This window comes from Callorhinus ursinus, unplaced genomic scaffold (genome assembly GCF_003265705.2).
Source record: "Callorhinus ursinus isolate GAN/ISIS: 27379988/994484 unplaced genomic scaffold, GSC_fseal_2.0 scaffold1, whole genome shotgun sequence".
NCBI lineage: Eukaryota > Metazoa > Chordata > Mammalia > Carnivora > Otariidae > Callorhinus > Callorhinus ursinus.
Window position 1 is genome coordinate 141035713 of NW_027397063.1, and position 26512 is coordinate 141062224.

The 26512-nt window shown below is 55.9% G+C and overlaps 1 protein-coding gene across 7 annotated transcripts in view; it reads left to right on the forward strand.

Moving 5' to 3' along the window:
• Positions 1-1190: 1190 nt before the first annotated feature.
• SCN5A (sodium voltage-gated channel alpha subunit 5) overlaps positions 1191-26512 on the forward strand; it is a 97300-nt gene continuing 71978 nt past the window's right edge. For 6 of the 7 annotated variants that reach the window (XM_073901877.1, XM_073901891.1, XM_073901868.1 and 3 more), the window contains exons 1-3: positions 1191-1328; positions 17117-17431; positions 19808-19925. In XM_073901877.1, the coding sequence (XP_073757978.1) occupies positions 17159-17431; positions 19808-19925 (391 nt within the window). In that variant the 5' untranslated portion in view covers positions 1191-1328; positions 17117-17158. Of the gene's footprint in view, positions 1329-17091; positions 17432-19807; positions 19926-26512 lie in introns of all 7 variants that reach the window. The other variant, XM_073901874.1, reaches the window with a different exon arrangement.

The window sequence follows — 26512 nt, forward strand, 5'->3', positions numbered from 1 at the left end:
TGCCTTCTGAGACACCAGCCCCCATTTTGCCCTCCAAGAGCAATTCTTTGCATCTTGGAGCTTTGAAAGGTGTCAGGAAAGTAAAATGCTGTTGGTAATGAAGACAGCTCTGGGCAGTGGCCACTGTGCAGAACAAGGCATACCATCCCTTCCAACTCTGTTACTGGCCTGTGGGGGAAATCTGGTAGCCTGTTTTGTTTTTGAAAGTGTGTTCCTGAGCATGTTTCCTATGGGTCAGCCTGGGTATGTGAGCAATAGTTTATCAGTGTTCCGGTCTCTGTGTCCGTGTGTGAGAGGCAGTGTCTATCTCCGTATCCACATGTTTGAGTGTCCCTGTGTGTGTAAAGGTGTACATTGCATGTGCCCCAACAAGGTGTATGTATGTGAGCATGTGTGTGAGTCCATTTCAGTGTGGGTGTCTCTGTATTTGTTAGTTGTGTCCTTGTTTCTGGTCTTTGTGAGTGCAGGGTCTACTATTGTGCAGAATTGTGTGCTATCCGAGATTCTCCAGCAGAATGTGATCCCATGTCAGTGTGTGCCTCTGTGTCAGTGGATGCGAGTCTCTGAGTCATGTATCAGAGTTTGTCAGAGTGTGTCTGCCTCAGTGTGTGTGTCAATGATGTGTCTGCCTATGTCCATGTGGGTGTCTGTGTCAGTGCCGGTGTGCGTATGTCGAGTGTGTCTGTGTCAGCCTCAGGGTATGTCAGCATGGGTGTCTGTGTGTGTCAGTGAGCCAGCATCAAGGTATGTCCGTGTGCTCTCCGATGTAGGGTCCCCAGGTCAGTGAGGATGCCTGTGTGTATTCTCCGGTGTGTGCCGGAGTGTGTGCCTGTCCGTGTCCGCGTGGGTGGGTATCTGTGGCGAAGCGTCCCTCTGTCGGTGAGTGTGTACCCCTGCATGTGCCCGCGTCTGCGTGTGTCTGTCCGTGCCCGCGTGGGCGGCTGTCTGTGGCGGGGCGCCCCCGGGTCAGTGTGGGGGTGTGCGCCCCGGCGGGTGCCCAAGGGTTCACCCTCTGAGCGGGCGGAGCGCCACGTGCGGAGTCCGGGGCGCGTCGCTCTGGGGCGGAGCCAGCCCGGGGCCCCAAGCCCCAGGCCGAGCCCAGGCGGGGCCCGCCCCCGACCCCGCCCCCAGCCCGAGCCCGCGCCGCCCGCCGAGCCCCGGAGCCCGAGCGGAACGGCGGAGCCGAGACGGCGGCGGCGCCCGTGGGATGCGGGGATCGCGCCCCCGGGGCCGCTGAGCCTGCGCCCAGTGCCCCGAACCCCGCGCCGAGCCGAGTCCGCGCCGAGCCTCAGCCGCCCATCCCGGGGCCCGGGCCGGGGGACCAGCAGGTGAGCGAGCGCCCCCGCGCCCGGGAGCCCCGGCCCGGCCGGAGCCCCCTCCGCCTGCCGCCGCCCAACTTTCCTCTCCCCGAGGGTCGGAGCCTCCAGCCTCTGCGCACCCCCTCCCCTGCCCCGGGTGCGCCCGGCAGTTCCCTCCCCCATCGCTGCCCCCGAGGCTGGTAGGGGGAGAAGAAAAGGTGCAGAACCGCCGGGCTAGAGGGGATTCCCCGGGGGGGAGGGGGACGTCTGTAATCGCCGTGCGCCCCCTCCCCACCTCTTTCCTTCCGGGTTTCCCGGTGCGCTGTCGAGGGCCAGGGGAGGAGGAGCTGCGGCCCCGGCTTCCCGGCCGACCCTGGCGCAGGCTCCGGGAGGGTGTGGGATTGGGACCCGGATTCCCGAGGCCGGAGACCCCAAGGTCAGAGCGGCGACTAGGCGCGCAGTGAGTGTGGTTCCAGAAAGCCGGGGAGCCGACCGAGAAGGGCTGGGAATGGGGGAGGGGGCCAATCACCCCCTTTCTCTGGGCCCCACTGAGCGGTCCTCTAGGGGTGTCTTCTCTGGGACCGGATCGCTGCCCGTCCTGACCTGGGAAAGATCTCTGCGCCCTGAGGGGGCAGAGATCTAAATGTGTTCTATCTCTGCGCGCTTCGACCACGGAGAGATCTCTGCCCTCTGACGCCCTAACGGGGCCGCATTTGATCTCTGTGCGCCTTGAAGGAGGAGAGATCTCCTTGTGTTCTCAACAAGGGAGATCTCTGTGCGCTGGAATTGGAGAGAGTTCTCTGCCCTCCTCGCTCTCGCTCTGACCCGGGCAGATCCACTCGCCTTGACGGGAGGGAGGTGGCTTTCATCCTGTGTTATTTGATCATTTATTTGGTGGCACGGGGAGGAAGTGGTTGTGCCTAGCCTTGTGGAGGCCGGAGGTGTGGAGAGCCGTGGTGGGCGGGGGGAGGGTGGGGGGATGGGGGGGATGCTGGGGACAAGGCCCTGGCCATAGGCCCGCCTTGCAAACACCTGTTGGAGGCCAGTGCACTGATGAATTAGGAAGCCATGGCTGAGATTGGGGCAGGAGTCAATCTTCTCTCCTTAGAGCCTTGAGACCAGTCCCAGGAGAGCAGGATGAGTCTCCTCTTAGGGTCCTGGGCTGGCATTTCATCCCCCCCAGTTGTCTCCCCACCTCCTGCTGAGACCCTAGTCCCCTTCCTCGGTGAGCCTGGACAGCGCGGTGGAGACAGGGACACCATATGACCCCCACCATGTGGCAGCGCTTCAGCCCTCTCCCTGATTCCCAACAAACCCCTCAGGATCTAAAGGGACCCGGCGTAGCAGAGGCCCAGGCCACTGGGAGCCCAGGCCCTTGCAGCTGTCCTCAACTCCATCTCCTCGCCCTCAACTCCTCCCAGTTGGAATTGGGCAGGTGCACGTGAGTGGGTGGTAATGGAGCTGGAAGGCAGAATGAGGGTGGCACAGGCTGATAGCTCAAACCATGCTGCAGTCACAGGAGCATCGGGAGGGGAGGGTCAGGGGACAGCCAGACTGTGGAACACAGATTTGATGCTAGAATGTCCAGCCCTATGCCGAAATGAGACCCATTGAACTTTTAATCTACTCCTGTCATCACTGCCACATTGGACAGGAGGAAACTGAGGCTGAGAGTGGGTCAAGGACTTATCCAAGGTCATCTAGAGAGTCAGTAGATTTGGTGCACCACTCAGGATGAAGATTCCTCGAGAACTACTTCCTGGGGGCCAAAATGACCTAGGACTGACCAAAGAGGATCTGAGCAGAAAGGGAACAGGCTCTGGGATGCCGAGAACCAGCATTCTGCCCCATGTGGCCCGGGCAGCTGCTGTGCCTCTGGGGTGCTTGGCCCGTCTCTGTGTGGTGATCAAAGCTCCTCTCGAAAAGTTCCAGGATTGACTCACCTCGGCTTGAAGACCGAGCTCGCAGGAGTGGTGGGAAGCACCAGACACAGCTGGGAGTTGTGGAGCAGAGAAGGCTGGTGCCCAAGCAATCCCGGAAGGGAGTCCTGGGAACATCCTGGGACAGTGGTCAATGGCAGTTTCTGTTCTGTTCACAGGAGGCTAGTTCCCGCTGACCCTTGGGAAAGTTATTGGAAAGATAGGCAGTGATAGAAGTGTGGCTCCTTAGCCCACTTGAAAGAGGAATGATTACCTTCAGCCAAAGGAATCAAGAGTATCTCTCTAACAAAAATAACCATCCACATGGGTTTTGAAGGATGAATAGGAGTTTTCTAGATGGAGAAGTTGCAGTCTAGCCATCAGGACCAGCATGTACGGCGCAGATTTGTGAAACAACACACTTGTTAGTTCAGCGACCCGTTGGGTCTCATGGTGTGAGGGAGGGAAAGAGCAGCAGCTAAAGCCAAGGTCACAGTCACGGGGGCCCTTGTGAGCTCTACTCAGGAATTGGGAATTTATCCTCAGTAATGGTACTAAAAATAGCTAACATTCACCGAGTGCTTTCTGTCAGCCAGGCATGGCACTAGTCACTTTATAAGGCTCATCTCATGGATCTTTGCCTCAACCCGGGAGGTGGGACCATACTAATGGTAGTATTGCAGGGGGCAAAACTGAAGGCCCAGAAAGGTCAAATAGCTCACTCATTGTCACACATCGACTAAGTAGCAGGCCTTGGGTTTGAGCCCAGGTGTCAGTATTTCTGTTGTAGGCTATATTCCCCTGCCAGTGAAGACCATGAGTGCTGTCAGAAGTCTTTCAGTTGAAGGAGAAGAACAGTAGGGTCACCACAGGTGGTGGAACCTGTGGCATCCCAACTTTCTTCTCTGTTCGGGGTCACGCCACTTCTTACATCCCTAACTTTGATTGCTCATTAAGTGAGAGTCCCCACCGCCCTACCACACTGTGAGAGTGAAGTTTAGGTTGGCAAGCTTGATAAAGAACAAAGGAGAAGTGACAGATGTTTCGGGGTTCTGATTGGAACCGTTAGAACTTCCAGAGAGAGATGCCAACATCCAGCAGTCAGTTGGAGGGGAGGGTCCAGTGTTCAGGCAGGAAACCGGGGCTGGAGGTGGAAACTTGGAATCGTCTGCAGAGGCTGGCCATGGGAGCCATGGCAGTGAATTAGATTGTCCAGCAAGAGTGCAGACCAGTGGTCCTCAAGCCTGGCCACATTAGCATCACTTGGAGAGCTTTTAAAAATTGAAAAATAAATTTAAAAAAACGTATGCCCGGGCTCCACCTCCCGAGGTTCTAATTCACTGGACTCCAGGGTGAGGCCTGGGCATCAGAAATTTTGAAAGCACCCAGGTGATCCTAATGTGGAGTAGAGGGTGCAAGGGAACAGGGTTGGTCCAGAGCCCTGAGGTCTGTTCCAACAATCGAGGCCGAAGAAGTCTGCAAAGGAGGCTGATAAGGAGCAGTCAGAGAGGTGGGAGGCGAGCCAGGAGTGGGAGGTGTCACAGAAAGCAAGGAGAGAGCATGTCCTGGAGGAAGGGGAGTCTTCTGTTTCTTTTCTTTCTGCTGAGACTGAAGAGGATGCGTTCTGAGAAGTTCATGCGTAGATCAAGAAGAACGCATAATTTTAAAACAAGTGTCCATTAGATTGAGCAACAGTGAGGGTGCTGGTGGCCCCTGGCAACAGAAACTTCCTTAACACCTACAGAATGTGGTTCCCAGCACAGACGGTTGTTGAATGAATGAATGAATGAATGAATGAATGAATGGATTGGTGAGAATGGAGGCAGTTTGGAGTAGGTTCAGGAGTGAGCAGGAGGTGAGGATGTGGAGACAGCATGTGTAGACAGCTCTTTGCAAGAGTTTGATGGTTTAAGAGGGAGGAAGGAAATAGAGGGAAGCTGGCCAGGGTGGAGTCAAGGGGGCGTTGTAGGGAGAGCCCAAAGGGGACCCTAGGCATGCGTGTCCATGCGGTGCACCCATGGGCAGTACTTATGGGAAAAATACTTTTCCTCACAGTGAGCAGCCAGAGGTCTGAGTTGAAGTTGTGCCTCAGAGGGGGATTTTGATGGCAGGAACTGTGATTCCTCCTGGGGGCGAGGGACAGGAAGGGGCAGAAGGTCTTGCTGTGAGAAGAGAAAAGTGTTCCAGAAAGCAGTGTTTAGAGGCACATTGAGGTCATCTAGAGCAGATACCCAGGAGTAGAAGGGTTAGGGGAGAACTCCTGTGGCAAAGTCTATGAAGGAGGCAGAGAGAGGGGAAGGGATGAAGCCTGGGGGCAGCCTGTGGACAGAGGCTGGACGCTGCAGAGAGCAGAGCAGGCGTGGGGGTTTACAGAGTAAGCCAGGACTGGATGCCCACTCCCTTCTGCCACCCCAGACTGGCCTGAGGTGGCGGTCTGAGGCAGAGTTCAGCTTGGAGTGGTGGGGGAGAGCCTGGATAGGACATTCAGCATCTACTCTGTGCCGTAGAAGATTCTAGAAGGTGTACAATTCAGATTCAGTAACTGATCTCATGACGTTTACATACTATTGGGGAAAGACAGACTGGATACCACTAACCAAATAGATACAGAAGGTAATTTTAGATCATGACCAGGGCTATGAAGGAAGTAAAACAGGATGATGAAACAGGAGTGACCCAAGACTGGCTGGACAGGGAAGGCCTCTTGAAGGAGGGAACTGAACTGAGACCTGAATCACAAGAAAGAACCAGGGGCGCCTGGGTGGCTCAGTTGCTTAAGCAGCCGACTCGTCGTGAGATCTCATGCGTCATGAGATCGAGCCCAGCGTCAAGCCCTGCATTGAACCCCTTGTAGGGCTCTGCACTCAGTGGGGAGTCTGAGTCTGGGAGTCTGAGAGAGAGAGAGATTCTCTCCCTCTGTCCTGCTGCCCATTCACAGGTGCACGCCCTCTCTCTCTCAAACAAATAAATCTAAAAAATAACAACAACAACACAGGGGAGAACCAATCCAGAGGAAATCTGGAGAAAGAATGTCTTATAAAGAGGAACCTGCAAGTGCAAAGGCCCTGAGGCAGTGACAAGCTCCTGAGGCATGGTTGGCTTCTGTGGCCAGAGCAGAGAGAATGAGGTGGAGATGGAGAGGTTCCGTGCCTCAGTTTCCAACTGCCACCCTTTCCATCATCTGCCCCCTTCACACTGCCCCTTCTGTTATGCACGGCTTATACCCCTGCCTGGGGTTGGCAGTGGTTCCTGGGCATGAGACTATTTTTAGACACAACTCTTCTCTCCGTGGGCCTAGAACATACCGTGTCTTTTTAAGATGGTCAATATGGAATGGGTGCTATCTGTAGAGACCCCACGTCAATTCTTGGGGCCAGGGACCCTCAAATGGGGGAGGGAGTCCAGGAGCAGGCTTTTCCGGGGCAAGCACCACAGCGGGCTCAGCACTGGAGCCATGTGACTCATGGACTCTTTGAAACTTGTGTCACCTCCCCTGCCAGACCACCCTCACCCCATCCCTGCAGAGTCATGGCCATGGGCTGGGGAGCTGGGTACCCACAGCGTCCCCACCTCCAACTTCATTTCCTGGAGGAGGATCTGGTATGCCCCAAGCCCAACAGAAAATTTAGTGGTTATTGAAGCTAGAGTCCAGTGGGCCAGTTCTATGAGTCTCTTTTGTCCATTCTTCACTCTGTTTACTACTCTGGATAGGCAGAAAAGTATACCAAGGACCCTCAGGGCCAGAGCACAGGCTGCTCAGGACAGAGGAGATGGATGGTTGGAGTTGGGGCCTCAGCATGCACGTGCCCGTGGGTACGCGCGCGCGCACACACACACACACACACACACACACACACACACACCGATGGAGGTCAGTGTGGCCCAGAGCTGCCAGGGGAGGGTGCCTGGAGGAGGTGGGATTAGAGAGCCCAGCCATGGCAGATGCACAGAATTTGGGAGAAGCGAGAGGGATCAGACTGCACTTGCGGGCCGGTTGTGGGAAGAGAGCATTTATGCCCTGCAGCTGGAGTTCACTTCTTTCTTTCTCCTCTTCAGTTTCTTCTGACTAAATCTCCAGGGAGGCAGTGGGAAGTCGCACCCCCACAAGGGTGTTAAGCAAGTGAAAGGACAGAGCCACTCTCCTGGCAGCTGGGTGGGCACGGGAAGGTCCCTCACCCACTTGGAGATCCCGCCGTGGTCATCCCCGGGACGTGTGCTCCCCGCCTTACAGCCCTGGAGGCGGGGGGGGGGGGTGGGGGGTAGTGCTGGTCAGCCTCTGGGCTCAAGGTCACTCGGGCACAGGGGCGGCGCTAAGCTCGAGGCCTCGTTGCCCTGGCCCCACCCAGGCCTTGCCCAGGCAGCCCCCGTGCTTTCTGGGAAAGGATTTTGAACAGAAGAAAGGCTCTTCCTGGCATCAAGAGGGTGGTAAATGCCTTTCTGGCGGGTATTGATTCCTCGAAGTCCTGTGTGAAGGAAGGGCCTGGCTCAAGAGGCAGCGTTCAAAGGGATGGCAGGGCAGGGAGAGGTTTGGCTGGAGGCGCTGATTTCAGTCCTCGGTCTGCATTAGCCATCCCTCCATCTGGCCGGGCTGGGAGAACTAAGATGGGCCGGGGGGGGGGGTGGGGGGGGGACATCAGACCATGGGAGGGACCGGCCCGGCCCCATCAATACTTCCTGCGTGGCCATCAAAGCCCCAGCCTCATCGACCGGGGCCAGTAGCAGGGAAGGGGTCCAAAGAGCCCCTCTGAGCCAAAGTGCCTATCCTCTGCTGCCCAGCAAGGCTGCCTGCCTCGGGACCCAGCCCTGGGAAGAACCCCAGCCCCTGAGTCTACCCCCACCACCCCCAACCAGAGGACACCCAGCTGGTGTGGGGGTACGGGGAGGCAGAGGGCCAGAGGCCTGCCCACCACAGCCAGAGTCGAGCGAAAGAAGGCACAGGACCTGGGTCGGCCATTTGCAGCATCAACCCCGCCGCCTTTGCCGCCGCCACCACCGCGGTGGGTCGGGTGCAGCACAGACTGCCAGTTAAATAAAGCGACAGCTAGTTGCTAACAAAAGTGGAAACCCAGGGAAAGCCCCCACTCGCTTGCTGAGCTGGGTGCCTGTTAGATGTATAATTGCTGAGTTTCTGTTTCAGGAAATGTCTGAGGGAAGGAGAGAAAAATACTCCCTAAGGATCCCCCGGGGGCGGCTGTCCCCAGAGATAGCTGGACTTCGGGTCCTTTCCAGTCCTCGCCTTTTATGATTGAGTTAAGGACGTGTCCCCAGCTGGGTCATGTGTGGTCACAGTGCATTGAAAGGGAACTCGGATGGCAGTCACCGACAAATGCAAAGTAAAAGTCTCAGAAGCATTATGTCGAGCAGGAACATTTGACGCAAACAGTCCATACAGTATGCTTGTATATATGCGAAGTTCTAGAACAAGCCAAACTAATCTATGGTGATAGAAATCAGAAAAGTTGACCGGAAGGGGACACTAGGGAACTTTCTGGAGTGGTGGGAATGTTCACTATCTTTAAAATCTGTGCATATCGGGGGAAAGGATTGCAGATGTGCCCATACTGTCTCATGGACACTGTTGTGGCATGGATTTTGTGTATGGGTGGATTGGCTTCTCTCTCTCCGGGGGCTAAGGGACCCTAAGCCTCCCAGGTTTCTCTAGGGCACTTCTGTCTCCCTCTGTGCAAACAGTAGGTGCTCCATTAATGCTTTGGTTGCCATGGCATCAGTGCACAATTCCCCTGCGAAACCTTTTTTTTTTTTTTTTTTTAGCCCCGGTGTTGAGAAGAATGAGTTGGAAGAAACTGGGCTAGAGACTTAGGATGCTGATTGCTGTCTCGTGGGCACCTGTGTGCCCTCTGGGTGCTTCCTGGGCCACAGGTGGACACCTTTCTGGCCCGACTGTGTGTAGTGTGTGGGTATAGATGGCCCACGGTCTGAGGCAGCAGTGCCCTGACTGACTGAGCCAGCTCTCTGACTTCTGAGTTCTGTGGTCGCATAGTGGATTCTCCAGGCCCCCATCCTGGAGACCCGGGGCCCCTAGGCAGCCCTGGGCCTTAATTTCAGCACCCCAGCATAACATTACAGACCCTTTGTACATGGGGCAATAAACAGGTTTACAAGGCAGACTCGGGCCTTGAGGGAGGAGAATGTCAGGCGCCCTGTGGAGGGGGCCCTGAATGACCTGGGGGGGTTGCGGTTTCCCTGACCTGGCACCAGCAACACCAGGGAACTTGAGATGAATGAGCCGCTTCCAAGCCCCCAGAGGGCCCTGTCCCTACTGTGAGGAAGGAGGAGTTTGAAAAAACAGGGGTTTTGGCTGAATCCAGGGCTCAAGACAAAGGTGCCCCCACCCCATTCCAGCTCTCCCCTCAGCTCCTACCCCAGAGGGAGGGGCCTGGTCTCAGGGACCCCATTTTATCCTGCCTGGGGAATCACTTAGGCAGTGCAAGCGGGTGGGGTTTTCTTGTCAGCTGAATTAGCCTCAGCTTCAGCCCGAGTGTTGGAATAAATGAGATGCAAATGCATGTAAATGAGGGCATCCCTGGCTTCTGGGGTGGGCGTGTTCGCCTCCAGAAGGGATTGGGGGGTGGAATTCTGCAGGACTTCCCCAGATTGCTGGGGGCTGGGATCCAGACTGGAGAAGGAAAGCCCCCTCGGGATCGTCCTCCCCAAAGATCGGGCTCCGGACTAGACAGAGTTAATGCCTGTGCAGCCTCAGAGGAGTGGAGCCTGCAGGGAGCCGGTTAGCTGAGGCCCTGCACAAGGACATGCCAATGTGCCTTTGATCTGGGAGCAAGGACCTGAATGCACAGGCCACGAGCACCAGCTGGAACCCCCACTGAGCCTTTGTCCAAGCTGTTACCCTGGGAGAGCCAGGACTGTGCCCATAATTGCCTGGGCTGGAGGGATGCTGTCCACCCCTCCCACTTCCCCCTCTCCCCCACCCTCATCCCAACCTGTGGCTCGAGCCTGCACAACCACCCACAGCCACTGCCCCAAACCAGGGTGGCCACTTTCTGGGCTGCTGAAGACAACTCTTCTTCAACCCGCGCCCCCCCCCCCCCCCCCGCTCCGTTTCTCTCCCCTCCCCCAGGCTAGCCTGAGGCCCAGCCCAAAGCAGGTGGAACTCTGTAAGGGTTTAGGGCCCAGCGGCAGGGAGGGAAAGCCATCCAATAGAGATATAACGCAAACTACACATGCGAGTCACATATGCAACTTAAAATTTTCTAGTAGCCACATTTTAAAAAGTCAAAAGAAACAAGTGAGATTAATTTTAGCATTTCATTTAACCTGGTATATCCAAAACATTATCAGCGTAAATTATGATCAGTGTTTAAAAGTTAATAATGAAATAGTTGACATTCTTTACCATAAGAAGCCTCCAAAATCTGTGTGGACTATACACCTCTGGATGGGCCCTAGCCACATTCTAAGTGGTCAGTAGCCACGTGGGCTGGGTGGCTACCCTGTTGGACAGGGCAGTTCAACAGAGCCAGAGCTTGAGAGAAAAACTGCTGGGGAATCATTTCTGACAGGGAAGCTGCTGACTCTCTGGGCATTGGCAGAAATCGGCCAGGTCTCCCTGGGAGCAGTGGCCCACGCGTGGGCACAGGCAGGTCGGCTGGCCAGGCTGCCGAGACGGAGGACCAGCCTCGGGGGAGGCCAACAGGGCAGGACTCCCAGCTTTGTGGTGGGGATCACAGACATGCCCCGCCCGTGTCACAGGTCGACCTTGCCCCTTCCTCCCCACCCTCTGTGCCAGCAGAGGTAGGAGGTAATGTAATGCCTTGGTGAGACCTGGGTTCAGACAGACTGGGGCTTGCTTACTTAACCTCGAAGCATCCAATTTCCCTTTGTAAAACAGAGAATAACCTCCCCTCTCCCTAGAATTGTTGCAAGCATGAAATAACAGTGATCACAGCAGCACTTAGAGCTGTCCCAGGCACATCATGAGCATGTGATCCTGCTGGATTGGCCCACCCAGCTCATGGCCAAGAAAACCAAGGCCCAGAAAAAGGGGGCTTTGTGATGTTGTTCTCCAGGCTCACAGCATGAGTTGGTGGCTGGGCAATAGGAAGGTTAATCTGGCACTCATTCATTCATTCACCGGGCCCTTAGAGGCACCTCTGCTGGGCCAGACTGCTTTGGGAGCTCAGGGCACAGCCGAAGGGAGAGGCAGATGTGGAAGTAAATCACTTCCATCCTATGATGAAGTGGGTATGGGAATGCAAGTGTGCTGGGAATGCAGAGAAGGGAAGGCCAGCCAGGCAGGGAGGACTGGGGTGGGCAGTGAGACAGGTTTTTTAGAGGAGGATCCTCTGAGTTGGATCTCGTAGGGAAAAGGGTAGTGACCACAACAACCACAGTAATGAGAGCAACTGGCATTCATTAAATACTTCCTGTGTGCCGAGCATGTGCAAGTATTGATGATCTATGCCTCAGATTATTAACCCCATTTTACAGATGGGAAAACTGAGGCGGAAACACATCAGCTAACTTGCCCAAGTACACATGGCAATAAGTGACCAGGACCCAGTCCTACCCAGGCAATCTAACCAAGTCCCTATCCCACAGAGAAACAGAAGATCTTGCGGAGAGAGAAGTAGGGAAGCCAAAGACGGAAGCAGAACCGGGCACAGGGCTGGGTTCTCTGGCCCAGGGCATTTCCTCATGGCCCATCTCAGCAAGGCTGAGTGGAAATGTCCTTACAAGCCACCAAGGAGTCTCTTTGGTGATGGCTCGTCCTCATCTCCCCATCATCACCTGTTGATTTAGGATCCATTACCTTGGGAGGAAAAATGTTCTATGAAGTCATTTGTAGGACCATGTACCCAGCGGGTGCTGATTACATGTTCACTGAATCATTTGATTAATAAAATGAGTCTATGAATTGAGGTGTTAATTAGTTTTAACTCATTCTCCTCGAGGAAGAAATGAATTCACTCCTGCTGCCCTCACCTCCAGCTGTGGGGAGTGAGCCCTGGCTTCATGGGCACCCACATGCTCTCCCTGAGCCTCTTGCTGAAGGACTGAGGAGCAGTGGAAGGCAGGGCCATGGGGCAAGGGCACAGGGGAGCTGAGTCTCCAGGGCGGGAGAGAGGAGCACGGAGCAGAGGAAGCGGTAGAGATTTTCTAGGAAGCCTGGGAACCACTTCCACAGAGTGCCTTGCATAAATTTACATGGCAAAGAATATTCTTTGCATGCTGTGTTCCAGAGGCTGGGATTCCAAGGCGACCAAAATGCTAGAGGTGACTCAGGACGCTGGAGCACGCCTGCCTTGGGATCCGGGAGGGGAACAGGCAGGAAAGCTCTGCAAGGAGGGGTTAGGCTGGAGTCCCGCCCCTCTTCACCCCTCAGGTGACTGACCTTTCTGGTTTGTCTGGGACCAAAGGGTATCGCTTCTCAGGATGCAGGAATCTTAGTGCTGAAACCAGAGAAGTCTGGAGCGTCACTCCCCAACCCTGGACAGTACCCACAGCTGCACTCTGGTCGTGTTGCACATCATGGCATTGTAACCACCCATGGATTGAGCACCAGCTGTGTGCCCTGTATGTTCAGGAAAATCTGAAGGCCAGCTGAAGAGACAAAAAGGGGACAAGTCCCGAGGCCTCCGGTTTCTGGTGTGGACAGTCACTATTCTCCCTCACGGCATCTCCACCCTGTTGTGAATACCTGTATGTACAGGCCAGAGACTCAGAGGAGAAGGGAGCCGGCCCTCCCCTAAGAAGGGGTTTTCAGGCTGTTTGGTGAAATTGGACTCACCCCAGGGACTATCAGGCAGCAGCCGTGGCCAGGAAGCAGGCAAGGGCTGGATGTCCAGAGAGGGGAGGTCGGTGTGGGTAGGCAATCGTAGAAGGTGTCCTGGAGAAGGTGGGGTGGTGAGGAGAGCCTGAGGTGGCCCTGCCATCGCACAGGGCCGGGGACGTGCTTCGGAAGTGGCTGGGCCAGGGAGTGGTAGAGCTGCAGGATGCAGGGAAAGAAGGAGGAGGCCAGTGGCCGTGAGGTCAACATGGCCCCAGCCAGGCGACGAGGCCTGCCCCTGGGCAGTGGCATTGGGAGTGGAGGCTGGGATGTTGGATGGGGGTGGGGGCGTGTAGCCAGTATCAGAGGAAAGGATCGGGAGGAAACAGTTTGAAAAGCAGGCTTCACAGTTTGCTTCACTGGACTCTCGGGAGCCAGCAGAACTTTGGGAGAGATGCCCCCAGTAACCAGAAACTGATAGACTTGGGACAAGATGGGTTCGGGGGCCCCTTGAGCTTGAGTGAGGCTGCACAGAACAGGGGCAACTGGGCTGGGCCGGGGGGTCAGCTGGAAGAAGCCGTTCCAGCCCAGGGAGCAGCTGCAGGGCTGATGCAGACAGAGAAGCTGGCCTGGACGAGGGGAGAGATTTGTGGGGGTGCTGCTTCTAGAGGAATGGTCTTGGAATCAAATCAGGCCCAGGCTCCCCCACGTGTTGGATCTGTACAAGACTGAGACCTCCTGTTCTTCCCCAGCTAGAGGTGGGGCCTTCCCCGGAGAGCTGGGGGCCTGACTTCCTAGGCCTGCGGGGGATGGCCGGGCCTGAGCCTGGAGTGCCCTCCTTACCCTGGCATCACCGGAAACCTTGCAGCCAGCGCTCAGCCAGTCTCGGCCACAGGCAGGGCATGGGCCCTGAGCTGCTAAAGGAAGAGCAAGGCCAAAGCCAGGTGCAGGCAGGGAGAGAACAAGGGAGAAAACGGATCCATCCTGCCCGCCCACCCTGCACCGCCTGCGGGCCTAGAGACAAAGGACACTCTTGACTGGTTTACTTTGGAACCTGAGGCTGCCTGGCTGGTGAGCAGCGGGGAACTTCATCTGGTTTCAGAAACCACAGAGTTCCAAGGATTCGGGGGCTCTACTGGAGACCACCGGGGATAAGACCCTTCCTCAGACCTAGGCCCCCAACGTCACTGCTTCTTTATTAACGTGTGAAATAACAAGATCTGACAGCGGGTCTAACAAGCATTGTAATTGTGAAGTATCAGTGAGCATTCATGATATGAGATACTTGGGGCGCCAGTCACGGAACAGGAAAATATCAGCAGGTTCTATTGGTCACAGGCACTGTTAACGCTATCATTTTTGCTGCCTGCATTCATAATTGAGGGAAGAGCTCAACTGCAGTTAGAAGTTAGTAAGAATGAGGAGCAGTTCCTCCTGCCCCGAATTCTTTCCCGTCCGTCCAGAAGGCCGTTAGGAACCCCTGAACTCTACAGACAAGCGAAGCTATCTCTGCCTGTGGCAGTCGGAAGAGTGGTTGCCCCTGACCAGGGAGGGTAGTTGGCGACTGGAGGGGAATACAGGCGTGAGGGACGGGGGACAATTTTTTTCTTGACCTGGGTGCTGTTACCAGCTGTGGTTAGTTTGCGGAAATTCATCCACCTATACACTTAGAATATGTGCGCCAATCTGCATGAATCATTGATTTCAATACACATTTTTAAACAAGTGTATTAGAACAGTTGTATATGTAGGTGTGAGCGTGCATGTGCATGCACATTCTCTCTCTCTCTCACACATACACACACATGCACACACACCCCAGTATATACCGGTGAGCCTCTGCATGTCCATGGGCATACACGTGTCTCCCTTGCAGGACACAGATGGATACGGTGAGACAGAGAACACTATTTTTAGGAAATAATTCCAAACCAAAGAGGAGGCTTCCTGATTTACTTGACTAGTGATTGCTGATGGTGGAGAGGGTTGTCCTACAAAGGGCTGTTGTCATCCTGGCTGGCTTTTTTTCTTTTTTCTTTTTTCAATAAAGACTAATGACTTTACTGTTTTTGTAAAAATAATACAAGATCATCCTAAGTAATTCAAGCACTAAAGAAAAGTACAGAAAAGAACATGTAACATGACCCACATTTTTACCAGCAAAGAAAAATCACCATTCACCTTTGGTGACGAGTGTCACAGACACTTTTCATGTTCGCTCAAAGATGGAAGCTAGACAGGGACATGCTTTTAGAAGATGGGAACCTGGGGCGCCTGGGTGGCTCAGTCGTTAAGTGTCTGCCTTCAGCTCAGGTCATGATCCCAGGGTCCTGGGATCAAGCCCCGCGTCGGGTTCCCTGCTCCGTGGGAAGCCTGCTTCTCCCTCTCCCACTCCCCCTGCTTGTGTACCCTCTCTCGCTGTGTCTCTCTCTTTCAAATAAATAAATAAAATCTTCAAAAAAAAAAAAAAAAAGATGGGAACCTACTCCCTAACCTGCTGTTTTTAACAAAAATGTTCCTTTACCTTGACTTGAATGAAACAGAGCAACAAGATCCCAAAGGACAGAGTGGTTCTTAAAGTGCTAGGTCCTAGGACCTCTCCTCTGACTTCCCTTCATACCTGCCTTGCTGCACTTCCCTGGAGACAAGAGGTGCCCTTTTGAGGCCTGGCTGTGTTATGCTTGCTCACTGTTTACTTGTCACCTGGCCAGGTGCCTACCTCCCAGCAATCCTGGGCCCGGGCCTGGGACCTTTGAGGGCTGTGTGCAAGGGTCGGTGTGGCAGATCGCTGGGGTCGTTGGTGACATGTTTCACAGGAGTGAGATCAAGGCAAAGTCTGCCTTGGGTTGACGGAAAAGGATTCTGTCCTGGCGGAGATCTCCAACAGGTGTCCACCCTGCCCTCTTGAGCTGGTGCCCGGCCATTCCTGGGTTTGATGTGGTAATTAGCCATACTGCCTCCCCCTTCCCGGGGGTGTTGCAGTCAGGAGCTGTGCCTACCACATCCTGTTTTGTTGGGACAGTCAGGAGCACATTCTTTGGTCTCCATGTCATAGGCAGAGCATGTTCACACCAGGTCCTGGATCATTTGAGGCCACTGGGGCCCACATTCTCCCAGTTGGGCGTCACGTGCGTGTGCTGGTCAGACACCCTCGTGGATGGTGGTCACTGTTTTCTGGTTCTGCTCTCACTTGGGATCAGCCCTCATTTGTTCGGATTTGGGAAGAGGGGAGCGCGTGGAGAGGTGAAGAGCCCGAGATGCTCCGAGTTTCCCATCTTTGGAAGAATGTTCACCTTGGGGGTTTGCGGAGGACCCTCCCAGCAGGGCATTACTGCACTTGTGTGTATACCCAGTGCCAGCGTTTGGACGACAACTCCAAAGTTGTGACCCTGCTCTTTCCAAAACCCTGTGGCATTTGCCTGGGTATCACTCGGCAGACACAGATGCCCCTTCAGTTACCAGACGTTGGCACCTCCATGCCCCAGGGAAAGTCTGGGCACCCTCCCCCTGTATGCACATGGTGCTGCGGGGAGACAGACAGAGTAACTCTGTCTTTGGCCCCACCGCCCAGGCTGCATCTGCCCAGAAGAAAAGAAGCCCCGTGTTTGGGCGTTGGCCCAGAAGGCCTCTGGTCACCTTCCACAAGGCTCCAGGGTTTCGTATAGAAGGGACAAGCTTGAGAGGAGGGATGGCACTGGGTACTTTCTAATGCCCTTCCCTCACCTACATATTCTTCATCATGCCTTCCATCATTCATTTGTTCAGGACCAGCCTTGCCAAGGCCCTGGGATGGAAAGATGACAGGTCTCAGCCCTGCCCCAGGGAGTGTCCCTCCTAGTCCAGAGAGTGTCAGCACCTTTGTGGGAAGTGTCTGTCGGCTTGGTTCAGGAACCCACAGGTGCAGGTGTTCCCTTTTGTGTGTGTGACACAGCCACTCTTGCCTACTTGCCATCAAATGTGCTCAGTGGGATGGGAAAGGCACCCTCCTGCGGGTCCCCACGCAGAGCCCACAGCCCGGAGGACGTTGGGTTTGCCCAGGCCAGCGCCGGCCAGGTGTGCCTCTGGAGAGGTTGGGAACTGTGGCCGGGACCGTCTCTGCAAGCCTCATTTTTCCCTCCCCCCCGCACAGCCCGTGTTCTCTGGCTTCCCCACAGGCCACGCGAGGACTGCCTGTGCCCCAGAAGCAGGATGAGAATATGGCAGACTTCCTGTTACCTCGGGGCACCAGCAGCTTCCGCAGGTTCACCCGGGAGTCCCTGGCGGCCATCGAGAAGCGCATGGTGGAGAAGCAAGCCCGAGGCTCGGCCGCCTCGCAGGAGAGCCGGGAAGGGCTGCCCGAGGAGGAGGCTCCCCGGCCCCAGCTGGACCTGCAGGCCTCCAAAAAGCTGCCAGATCTCTATGGCAACCCACCCCGAGAGCTCATCGGGGAGCCCCTGGAGGACCTGGACCCCTTCTATAGCACCCAAAAGGTGACTGCCGCCCACCTCCCTGCCCACGCCTTCCTGCAGCTCCTCTCTCAGCACAGCACAGAGGGAGAGGGCCTCGCCTCCATATGGGGCTGCGTTCGGGGCGGGCTCCCTGGGCTTTGGGGGAGTGAGTCATTGGGGATCTATATTCCGATCATTTTCATTTTATTCCAGAATAAAAGCCAGAATCACGCAGCCTGATGTGGTTTGGTGTTAGAAGAGAAGGAGCGAGTAGCCACAGTTGAAATGTTGCCTCCTTGTGGAGTGCCTACTGTGGGGGTCATCTGTGGTTAGACTTTCTGCGAGGTGTATGATCTGGAGTTGGGCCCTAAGTCCTGTCCAGGGCTCCAGAGCACAGCATGTGGTCCCCGCTCCTACTAGGGACAGTGCATTGCCCACACACTTGGGCCCAGAGGATTCACTGGGCCTTGGCTGTGCCTGGATAGCTCAGGCGGGGGACTGCAGCAGCAGCTCCTGGGCCTTGCAGGCTGGCAATGGGACTGTGAAGGCCAGTGGGAAATCTGAGATCTTGGGGCAGGGGGGGTTGTTCTGCCATTGTCCTCCTGAGTGTAGGGAGATGAAATAGCTTTTGTCCACTAGGCAGGGTGACTCAGGCTCTCTCCCAGCAGGGATTTCCACCCAGGAGGTGGGTTCCCCCATCTGGGTGCCCTGCCCTGGCCCCGCCTCTCAGACCACAGGCACACAAGGCTCCCACAGAGGCCTGGTCCCCGGCCGGTTGCCCACACTTCTGGGCCTCGCTGCTGGAGGAAGGCTGGTTTGCATTTGGCGGAGGCCTTTCCCCAGAAGGCCAGGTACTGAGGAGAAGGTGGCTGCTCACATTACTGCAGTCAGCGCCGGGGCTGGGGAAGCACTGGAGGGCAGACAGGGTCGGTGCTCACAGGGCAAGTGTGAGCATGCGGCCGGCAGTGTGAATCCTGTGTGTCTGTATCACTAGGCACCTGAGTGTGTGTGTGACCGTGCCTGTAGTGTGGTGCACAGTGTCTCCATGTGTGATGGGAGTGGGTGTGGTTGTGAGTGGGTAAAGGGGAAGCCCACCCAATCTACATGCACAGGTGGGAGAAGAGACCTTGGACCTGCTTGTGCTTTCCCCTGGTTCAAATGACGAAGGTGGGGGTGGGGTCAGAGGCTGGAAGCTGGGATTAGTCAGGGCAGGTGGGTCTAGGTCATGGTTGGTCACAGCTGGAAGTAAGAGTCAGGGTCAGGGCTAAGGTCAAAGCTGGTGGCCAGTCCAGCTTTCAGGCGCAAATCAGAGAGGCAGCTACGTTAGAGTCGCCTGGGACAGGCAGAAGGCATGGCAGGAAGACCCAGTTGAGGATGGAGTCAAGGCTGGGCTGGGTCAGGGACACTGGAAGCAGGCGGGGACACTGGTTTCTATCCCTGTGATCAGGAATACTTGAACCATGGCCCAGGTATGACTCTGGCCTCTAACCTTCTGTCTCTCCTTGCTGACCCCTGGCCACACTGCCCCAAGTCCCAAGGGGTGACCCAGGCACCACAGCAGAACTTTTGGTCCTGATATACCCGGTCAGCTTATCTCCCCAGCTCAGATTAAATAGAACTTTGTCTCACCAGCTCAACCTTTGGAGAAGCACAGCCCCAGAGCAGTGCCACCTCAGCTGTGCCAGCCTTAGCCTGGGCAGCTGGGGATAGACTGCTGTCCTCCAGGGCCGCATCTGCACGGGGCTTAGCCTCCAGCACCCCCTATTCACTCCCATGCCCCGTTGTGCTGTGTGGACAGCGTCTTCTGGAAGCTTGGGGAGAGGGTCCACCATGGGCTGCTCAAGATCCTCCTGGGGGAGACACCAGGTCATCTCCTCTGGGGTGGGGTAGACCTGACACCTGCCCTGGACCCCGCCCGAGACAGGGCCTCAGGGAAAGCTTCTCTCTCTGTGGGCTGGGGTCTGCCTTTTCCCAGCCCTACTTCTCAGCTGTTAGTCTTCCCCACTGACCCAGCCCCCTCATTAGCCCGTCACTCCCAGCGGGCAGGGAGGGGTCAGAAAGGAGAAGGGGAAGGAGAGGGCATCAGCCAGGTCCTGGCCTCTGCTGTGAAAACAGCTCGGCTAGGATCAAGAGAGGTCCCTTCTTGTTAGGACTGTCATTTTGAAACTGACCTGAGTCCCACCCAACCTGACATTCCCCTAACCTTGACCTTATCCCACCACAGCCACGGGCAACACCGTGAGGGGGCCACTGACCTGCTCTCTTCTTCCCCTCCCCCTCTCTCTGTCCCTCTCTTCCTCCCACCCCGCCCCTTAGCCAGGGCTCTAGGGCTCTGAGCCAACAACTGCCCCCCAAAATCCTCTCTCCACAGGGGCCGAGGGGCCACCGCCCCAACCTAAAGCAGCTCTCTGTTCACAGACCTTCATCGTGCTGAATAAAGGCAAGACCATCTTCCGGTTCAGTGCCACCAATGCCTTGTATGTCCTCAGTCCCTTCCACCCTGTCCGGAGAGCAGCTGTGAAGATTCTGGTTCATTCATATCCTTTGCCGTGAGTCTCTGCTGTGTGTCTCCTCTAGGTTCCACGTGGGGGTGGGCAGGGCGTTCGAGGCGGAGAGTGGTGCCGGTCCCTGAGGACCCCAGCAGCACGGTCATCACCTAGTGGCTGGTTGGAAATGTAGGGCTCTTGGACCCCACCCCAGACTGCCAACCAAGCATCTGCATTTCAGCAATATCCCAGGGGATTCTTGGGCACATGAAAGTGTGGGAAACCCTCTTCTTGAGTAGAGAAACGTCCTAGAAGCCAAGCTCCTGAGGATCCCAGAAGACAAAGAGGTCTGCCAATGACCCCTGGCTCTGCTTCAGCTCCCAAGTCCCCTCCCACTGCCTCCCCATCCCTGTGCAGGGACCTCAAGCTGGGCACAGGGGCTCAGCCAAGGAGAAACCACTTCCCAGTAAAGAGGCCTCTGGTTTATTCACACGTGGGCATCCTTCGAGGGAAGCAACACTTGCTTTTTGATTAGGTGTTGACAAAATGTTTGCAGTTTCAGAGTTATCTCAAAGAACTCTGGTTAGCGTTAAATTATATAAACGGCAGCCTAAAAAAGCCGCCGGCTGCGGAGGAACACCCTGGGAGTGCGGCAGTGTAACGGGACAGGACTGGCCTTTGGGCCCTAAGGGGGCCTCACTCAGGCCACGGGACGGGGGACAGGGCGCCAGCACCCAATCACAGCTGTTCTCCGGACTTCAGCAAAGGGGCCCCACAGATGGGGAGGCGGGGAGGCGGGTGTCCGGATGCAGTCGGAGGCATCTGTGTCTCACGGTGCCGGCCTGGGGATCCTTCCTTTGGCTGGCAGCTGGCTGGGCTGTTAATGGAATCAGTGCCGCTGGGCTCTGCGGAGTGATTAATTGTGGGCGTAGCAGGCTGTCCTCATAGAGCTCCCCATGGTCCCCCCTCCGTTCCCCACTCTGGATGGACCTTTTCGAAGGCCAAGGCAAAGACCCATTAACCTCTGAGCAGGGCAGGAGGCTTCAGGAAAAACAGCTGCCCCGTGAGGAGCTAAGTCACCGAGACAGATGCTGACAGCTCAGGGGCTTTCCCCGTCCAGGCGAGGATGAGGGATGTCCCTTCCTGGCTCCATTTCACCTGTGCCCCAGTGCCCTATCCTCGCCCCAGTGCCCGATCCTCACCCCAGGGGTTAATCGGAGGAGCTCAGTGCCAAATCTGTTATCTGCATGCAGACACTCTCTCCCCTCCTCCAGCTCGCTCCTGCCTTTCTCCTAGGATTCGCTAGATGTGTGCGTCCAGGGAAAGTGCCACGTGCATCCCCGACTGTGGCAGCCACGAGGTGGTCTCTGGGGTGGGCAGACACCGAGGGGAGGGGCTCCGTTCAGGGAGCAGCCTGCCGTTCATAGCTACGTCCTACTTTGTGGGGTAGAGTCATTCTAGATTGAATTTTGAGCTATTCTGCAACTGTTTCTAAACCCCCTGTAGATGCTGGGCACTTTGCCGAGCACCCTGGGTGTATGGCGCTGAACAGGACCCTGTCCTTGCCCCCTTGGGAATTGTACAGTCCCCTAAGACTGATAAGACAGCTACAGGAATAGTTGTCATTCCTGCCAGCATGTGGGCACAGCCTGGTGAGGACAGAGCAGAGGGAGGAGGAAAGGCCGGCCTCCTCGCTAGCTCTGAGCTGGTCTCCGCCTCACTCCAAGGGCGTGGCCTCCCTGAAAGCATGCTGGGCCTCCCACCTGGGGCTTCTCCTCCAGGTATCTAACCAACCCAGCACTGTTTGGCAGCCATGGCAGCCCCCAGGGATGCAGCGACAGCCCCAGGATTCCTGCAGGGCCCTGGGCTGGGCCCGGGGTGGGGGTGGCCAGATGAGGCCAGGGAGGTGGTTGGGGGCACTGGCGTCCGCAGCCTGACCAGAGGGTCCATTGAGCAGTGGCTGAGGCCGTGCGGTGCTGCTGGTGTCCCCCCATGCCCCCCGCCCTCCGCGGGGACGACCGACCCTGAGGCTTCAGAGCCGGCCTGTGTCCCCTAGGGCAGCTGCCCCAGGGAGGTGGCTTGCCATGGTTGAGGCCCTGCAATGGGCTCCCAGGGGCTGCCTCGATCATCCTCGGCTGCCTGGGATTGGGAGCACTCTGCTGGTCCTCAACAGCGCCCCTTAGTAGGCTGGGGGGGCAGTGCGGGAGAGGAAGGGTCTAGATCCTCGGGGGTTTGGGAGCAGCCCCTCTGCGCCCTTGGAGCCTTGCCATTCAGAGTGTGGTGCACAGACCTGTACCAGCAGCAGTGTGAGGATCTTGTAAGAATTGCAGAATCTCGAACCCCACCCCAGAACCTGCATTTTCGCGAGGGCCCCTCCATCCGAGCACACACTGCCCTGGGCAGTTGTTTTCAGGTGTCGGTCTGTGAGGGTCACCTCAGGCTCACCTGGGCAACTTATTTAAAATGAAGATTCCTGGCCCTTTCCAGACCAGAAGCTCCAGGGTGAAGCCTAGGAATCCACAAGCTCTCTGTGTGTATCTCTTTTTTTCTTAATTGAAATATAATTCACATACCATACAGCTTATCGTTTTGAGACAAACAACTGAGTGGATTTCAGTATATTCCTACGGTGGTGCAACCATCACTGCTATCTAATTCCAGAACATGTCATCGCCCCAAAAAGGAGCCCCGTGCCCCTTAGCAGTCACTATGAATTTTGAATGCATACCCATCTCGTGTTTTGAATAGTGAACTTTCACTCTGCTTACATTCTTTTGTGTTGTGGTGGAAAAAAAAAAAAACCCACAGAACATAAAGTTTACTCTCACCACCATTCTTAAGTGTATAGTTGAGTGGTGTTTACTATGTGCATATTGTCCTGCAGCAAAGCTCTAGCACTTTTGCAAAACTGAAACTCTGTACCCGTGGTTGGCTTACATTTTCATATCCATTCAGACACCTACTGAGCCACGCATGTACGCCCTTCTGTGCTCAGCCCTTTGGAAAGGGCCAGGAGGCAAAGACAAACTGAGGAAGGGGCAGGAGGGTGGACCCTGCTCTCAAGGAAGAAAACCCGCTCCCTAGCAATGATGCAGGCATTCACAGCGACCTGCTGGCGAGCGCGCCGTAATTCAGCTCAGCTTTGCTCTGTGCACCACGCTTGTACTGCATCCCTGGGAAGTGGCCTAAAAAGTAAATATGGGTATGTAGAATTATTTTTTCCAATGTATTTTTGTTATAATCCTGCAGAATGTGTTCCTGCCAGGATTAAATAAAAGAAACCAACTGAATTCCCAATTCTACTGCAGTCACATTCAGAGAGGCCTCACGTTCACGCCGAGAAGCTTTCTGCCTTCCTGGGTGCACAGGATCTGTTCACAAAATCCTCCCACGTTTCTCTAGCAGATTCAAATGGGCAATCAAACCACATGTTTGTGTGTGTTTGTGTGCGTGTGTGTGTGTGTGTGTGCATGTTCATTGAATGGCACAAATATATGAAAATGCCCCCCACAGCATCCCTTCTGTTTGCGAGGTTTTTGGTTTTTTTTGACTCCTCGGGATCCGAAGACGGGCAGGCCAAGTTTCAGGCAATGCCCACCAGCCATGCAGGCAGTCCTTGCCGGCATTTTAATCATGAGGCTGGGAGTGGGTGTTTGGGGACAATAACGCGACAGGAGTGAAGATGTTCAGCTGAGCTCAGACCTAGAGAGCTGGCCTTTGCCTCTGCCCACACATGGGGCCAGCTCAATCATTGGCCTGAAACTGCCAGGCAGTGCAAACAGGTGTGTCCTGTACGGGCCTGGAGTGCCCTTGACTCATCTCTCCGGTATTGGCTGCCTGCTGGGCTCCATGGGGGACATGGGGATGCTTTGAGCAGAGTCACATGGACTAGAGACACCTCTAAGCAGGAAGAGACCACACACATATAGGAGTGACAGAGAATAATGGAAGGGCCGTCTTCAGGGTGCGGAGAGCCAGGCAGGGCTTTGAGCAGTCAAGTGGCCGAGGGTCTAGAGTTGGCTGCACTTCACCCTAACCGGTTGCTGTGTCTCAAAAAGCCAGAACCCAGGCAGGCAGCTCCTGTCTTTCCCCACCGTGGGACACAGGCTCTGGCTAGCAGCACTTAGAAGGGCTCTCTTCTCTGGCTCTTCCCTAAGTTTTGATGCCAGAGTTCAACTCTCCTCAACTCCAGCTGAGTCTTTTGGTCCAAAGTAGCCTGTCCACACTGCTGTTCACTGCCCAGGGGCCTTTTCTTCGCTCTAGTGAGAGCGGTAAGAGGGGTCTCCCCAGTCAGCCCACCTTGCTTCACCGTGACCAGCTGCGCTGATGGATTGCTAAAGGAACCCTGCCCAGCCTTAGGTGCCTGTCTAAATGCCTCCTCCAGGAAGCCTTCCTGCCCAGCCAGAGGCAGGTCTGGTGTCTCATAATGTCCCATCTTGGAGTTGTTCAGATGCCTCCCTGTCTCCCACCCAGGGCCTGGCGCACATGCTCCTTAGGTTTGTTCTAAAAAATGACAATTTCATTCCCCGGCGTCCCGGCCCCCAGGGTGGCAGTCTGCACATACTTTACAAAGCCCTTCACTCATTGGTTTACTGCCCTGTGAGTGGCAGAGGCCAAGTATGGGGTAGCATTTCCCCTGAAGCAGTGTGACTCGCCCCAGGCCTTTGGTCTAGAGGCAGTGGGCCACCCCTTGGTGTCATCATGCAGAGACAGTGCAGCGGCAGGGCTCAGAGAGGGGGACCTGCGCTGGGCCAGCCGGGGCTCAGAGCTGGGCTGTGCCGTTGACCAGCTTTGTACTGAGAGTCTGTGGCCCCTGCAACAAATCACCACAAACATAGTGGTTTAAAACAACAAAAATGTATCGCCATACCGTTCTGGAGGTCAGAAGTCCAAGAAGGTCTCACTGAGCTGAAATCGGGGTCTCGGCGGGGCTGTGTTCCTCTCTGGAGGCACTAGGGGAGACTCTGTGCCTAGTCTTTCCCAGTTTCTAGAGGCTGTGTGGATTCCGTGGCTTGTGGCACCCCCATGTGCAAAGTCAGCGACTGCTGGTGGAATTTTTCCCACAAGCAAGGCTCTGATACCAACCATCCTGCCTCCCTCTTTCGCTTAGAAGGACCCTGTGCTGACACTGGGCCCACCCGGACAATCCAGGGTGATCTCCCATCTCAAGACCCTTAATTTAATCCCATCCACAAATCCCTTTTGTGCTTGTCGGGGATTAGGATGTGGTTGTCTGGGGGGTGGGGAGGGAGGGCTGTTATTGTACCTGCTATAGTAACTTCCAGCCTGACCTTGTGCCTCAGTCTCCTCGTGTACAAAATGGAGACAAAGTCTCCCCCCTCCATAGGGTTGTTGGGAGAATTGAATTAGTTAATGGTTACAGAGGGCAGAGCCTGGCACCTAGGAAGGGCTCAATAAATATTTGCTCTTAGGGTCATTACTTTCATATTTCAGAAATCACCTGGGACCCGCAGTAGCGGATCTGGGTCGGGGTGGGGGGGGATTGAATAAAGCTGGTTGAGGGTCAAGTTAGCTGTCTGCCCAGTAAGGACAGCCTTGGCACAGAGCCTGGGTGCGTGTGTAAGGGAGAAGGGAGTAGGCTCAGCCATGGAGACCTGCCCACAGGCAGAGGGATGAGCAGCTCTCCAGCTGAGGGACAGCCCCCCTCCCCGCTGTACCCGGTGCCTGGAGAGGTGGGGCAGCTCTCCAGCTGAGGGACACCTCCCCCCACCGCCCCCCCTCCTCCCCCTCCCCCCACACCACATGCCTTGAGAGGTGTCCTCCCACCAGGAAAGAATCAGGACTTCCTGGAGCCATGGACTCTGAGCTGAGCAGCTCTGCTTTAACTAAGGGTGGTTCCCAAAGCCTGATCCTCTTTCATCTCAGGTGAGAAAATGGAGAATTCATTATAGACTGGGGGTGGGGCTTGGCAGGCTATTTCCTTTTCTTCTCCATTCCCTAGAAGGAGGACCTGAAGTGTGGAGGACACACACCTAGATTCTTTGAGAGGCCTCACTCCCCTCCCCTCCCTTCCTAGCTGGGGCAGCACCTACACTCTCCCAGAAGTCAGCACCCCGGCTAGGCTGACGGCACTGGTCTCCCCGTCAGACCCGAGGCTGGAAAACCGCGGAGCTCTGCTAGGGAGGAAAGAGGCAGGCCCCTAGGGCTCAATTACTTCAGCTCCCTGGCAGCCTGAGGGAATCTCAGGCCGGCAGCTGCTGTGCACAGGGCTGGGGCCGGGGCCACGTCGTGAGCCTGGGGGCAGCCGCAGGGGACAGGAAGCCCAGCCTTTTTCTTGGGCTGGGGAGGGAATTTGTGAGAGCAGCAGAGTGTCCCTGTTCTGGCTCAGGCCCCTGGGGGGTGCCCTAGTCCCTACACGGCCCAGGGTCTGCCCCTTGCTCTTCTGTAGGTCTTGCAGAGGTGACAGAGGCTGTGGAGGTTAGTCAGAGCTTCGTCCAGCTTGAAGCAGCAGAGAAGTAGCCAGAGTCAGGGATGAGCCAAGGCCTGGGGCAGTTCAGTTCAAGGCCAGGGGCCCAGGAGGATGCCCAAGACACAGTCCCAACATCTGAAGAGCTCCCCTTCTGGTGGGGAACAGATGGGCATTACCGCTTAGGGAGCAAGGGCACCCTTAAAGAGA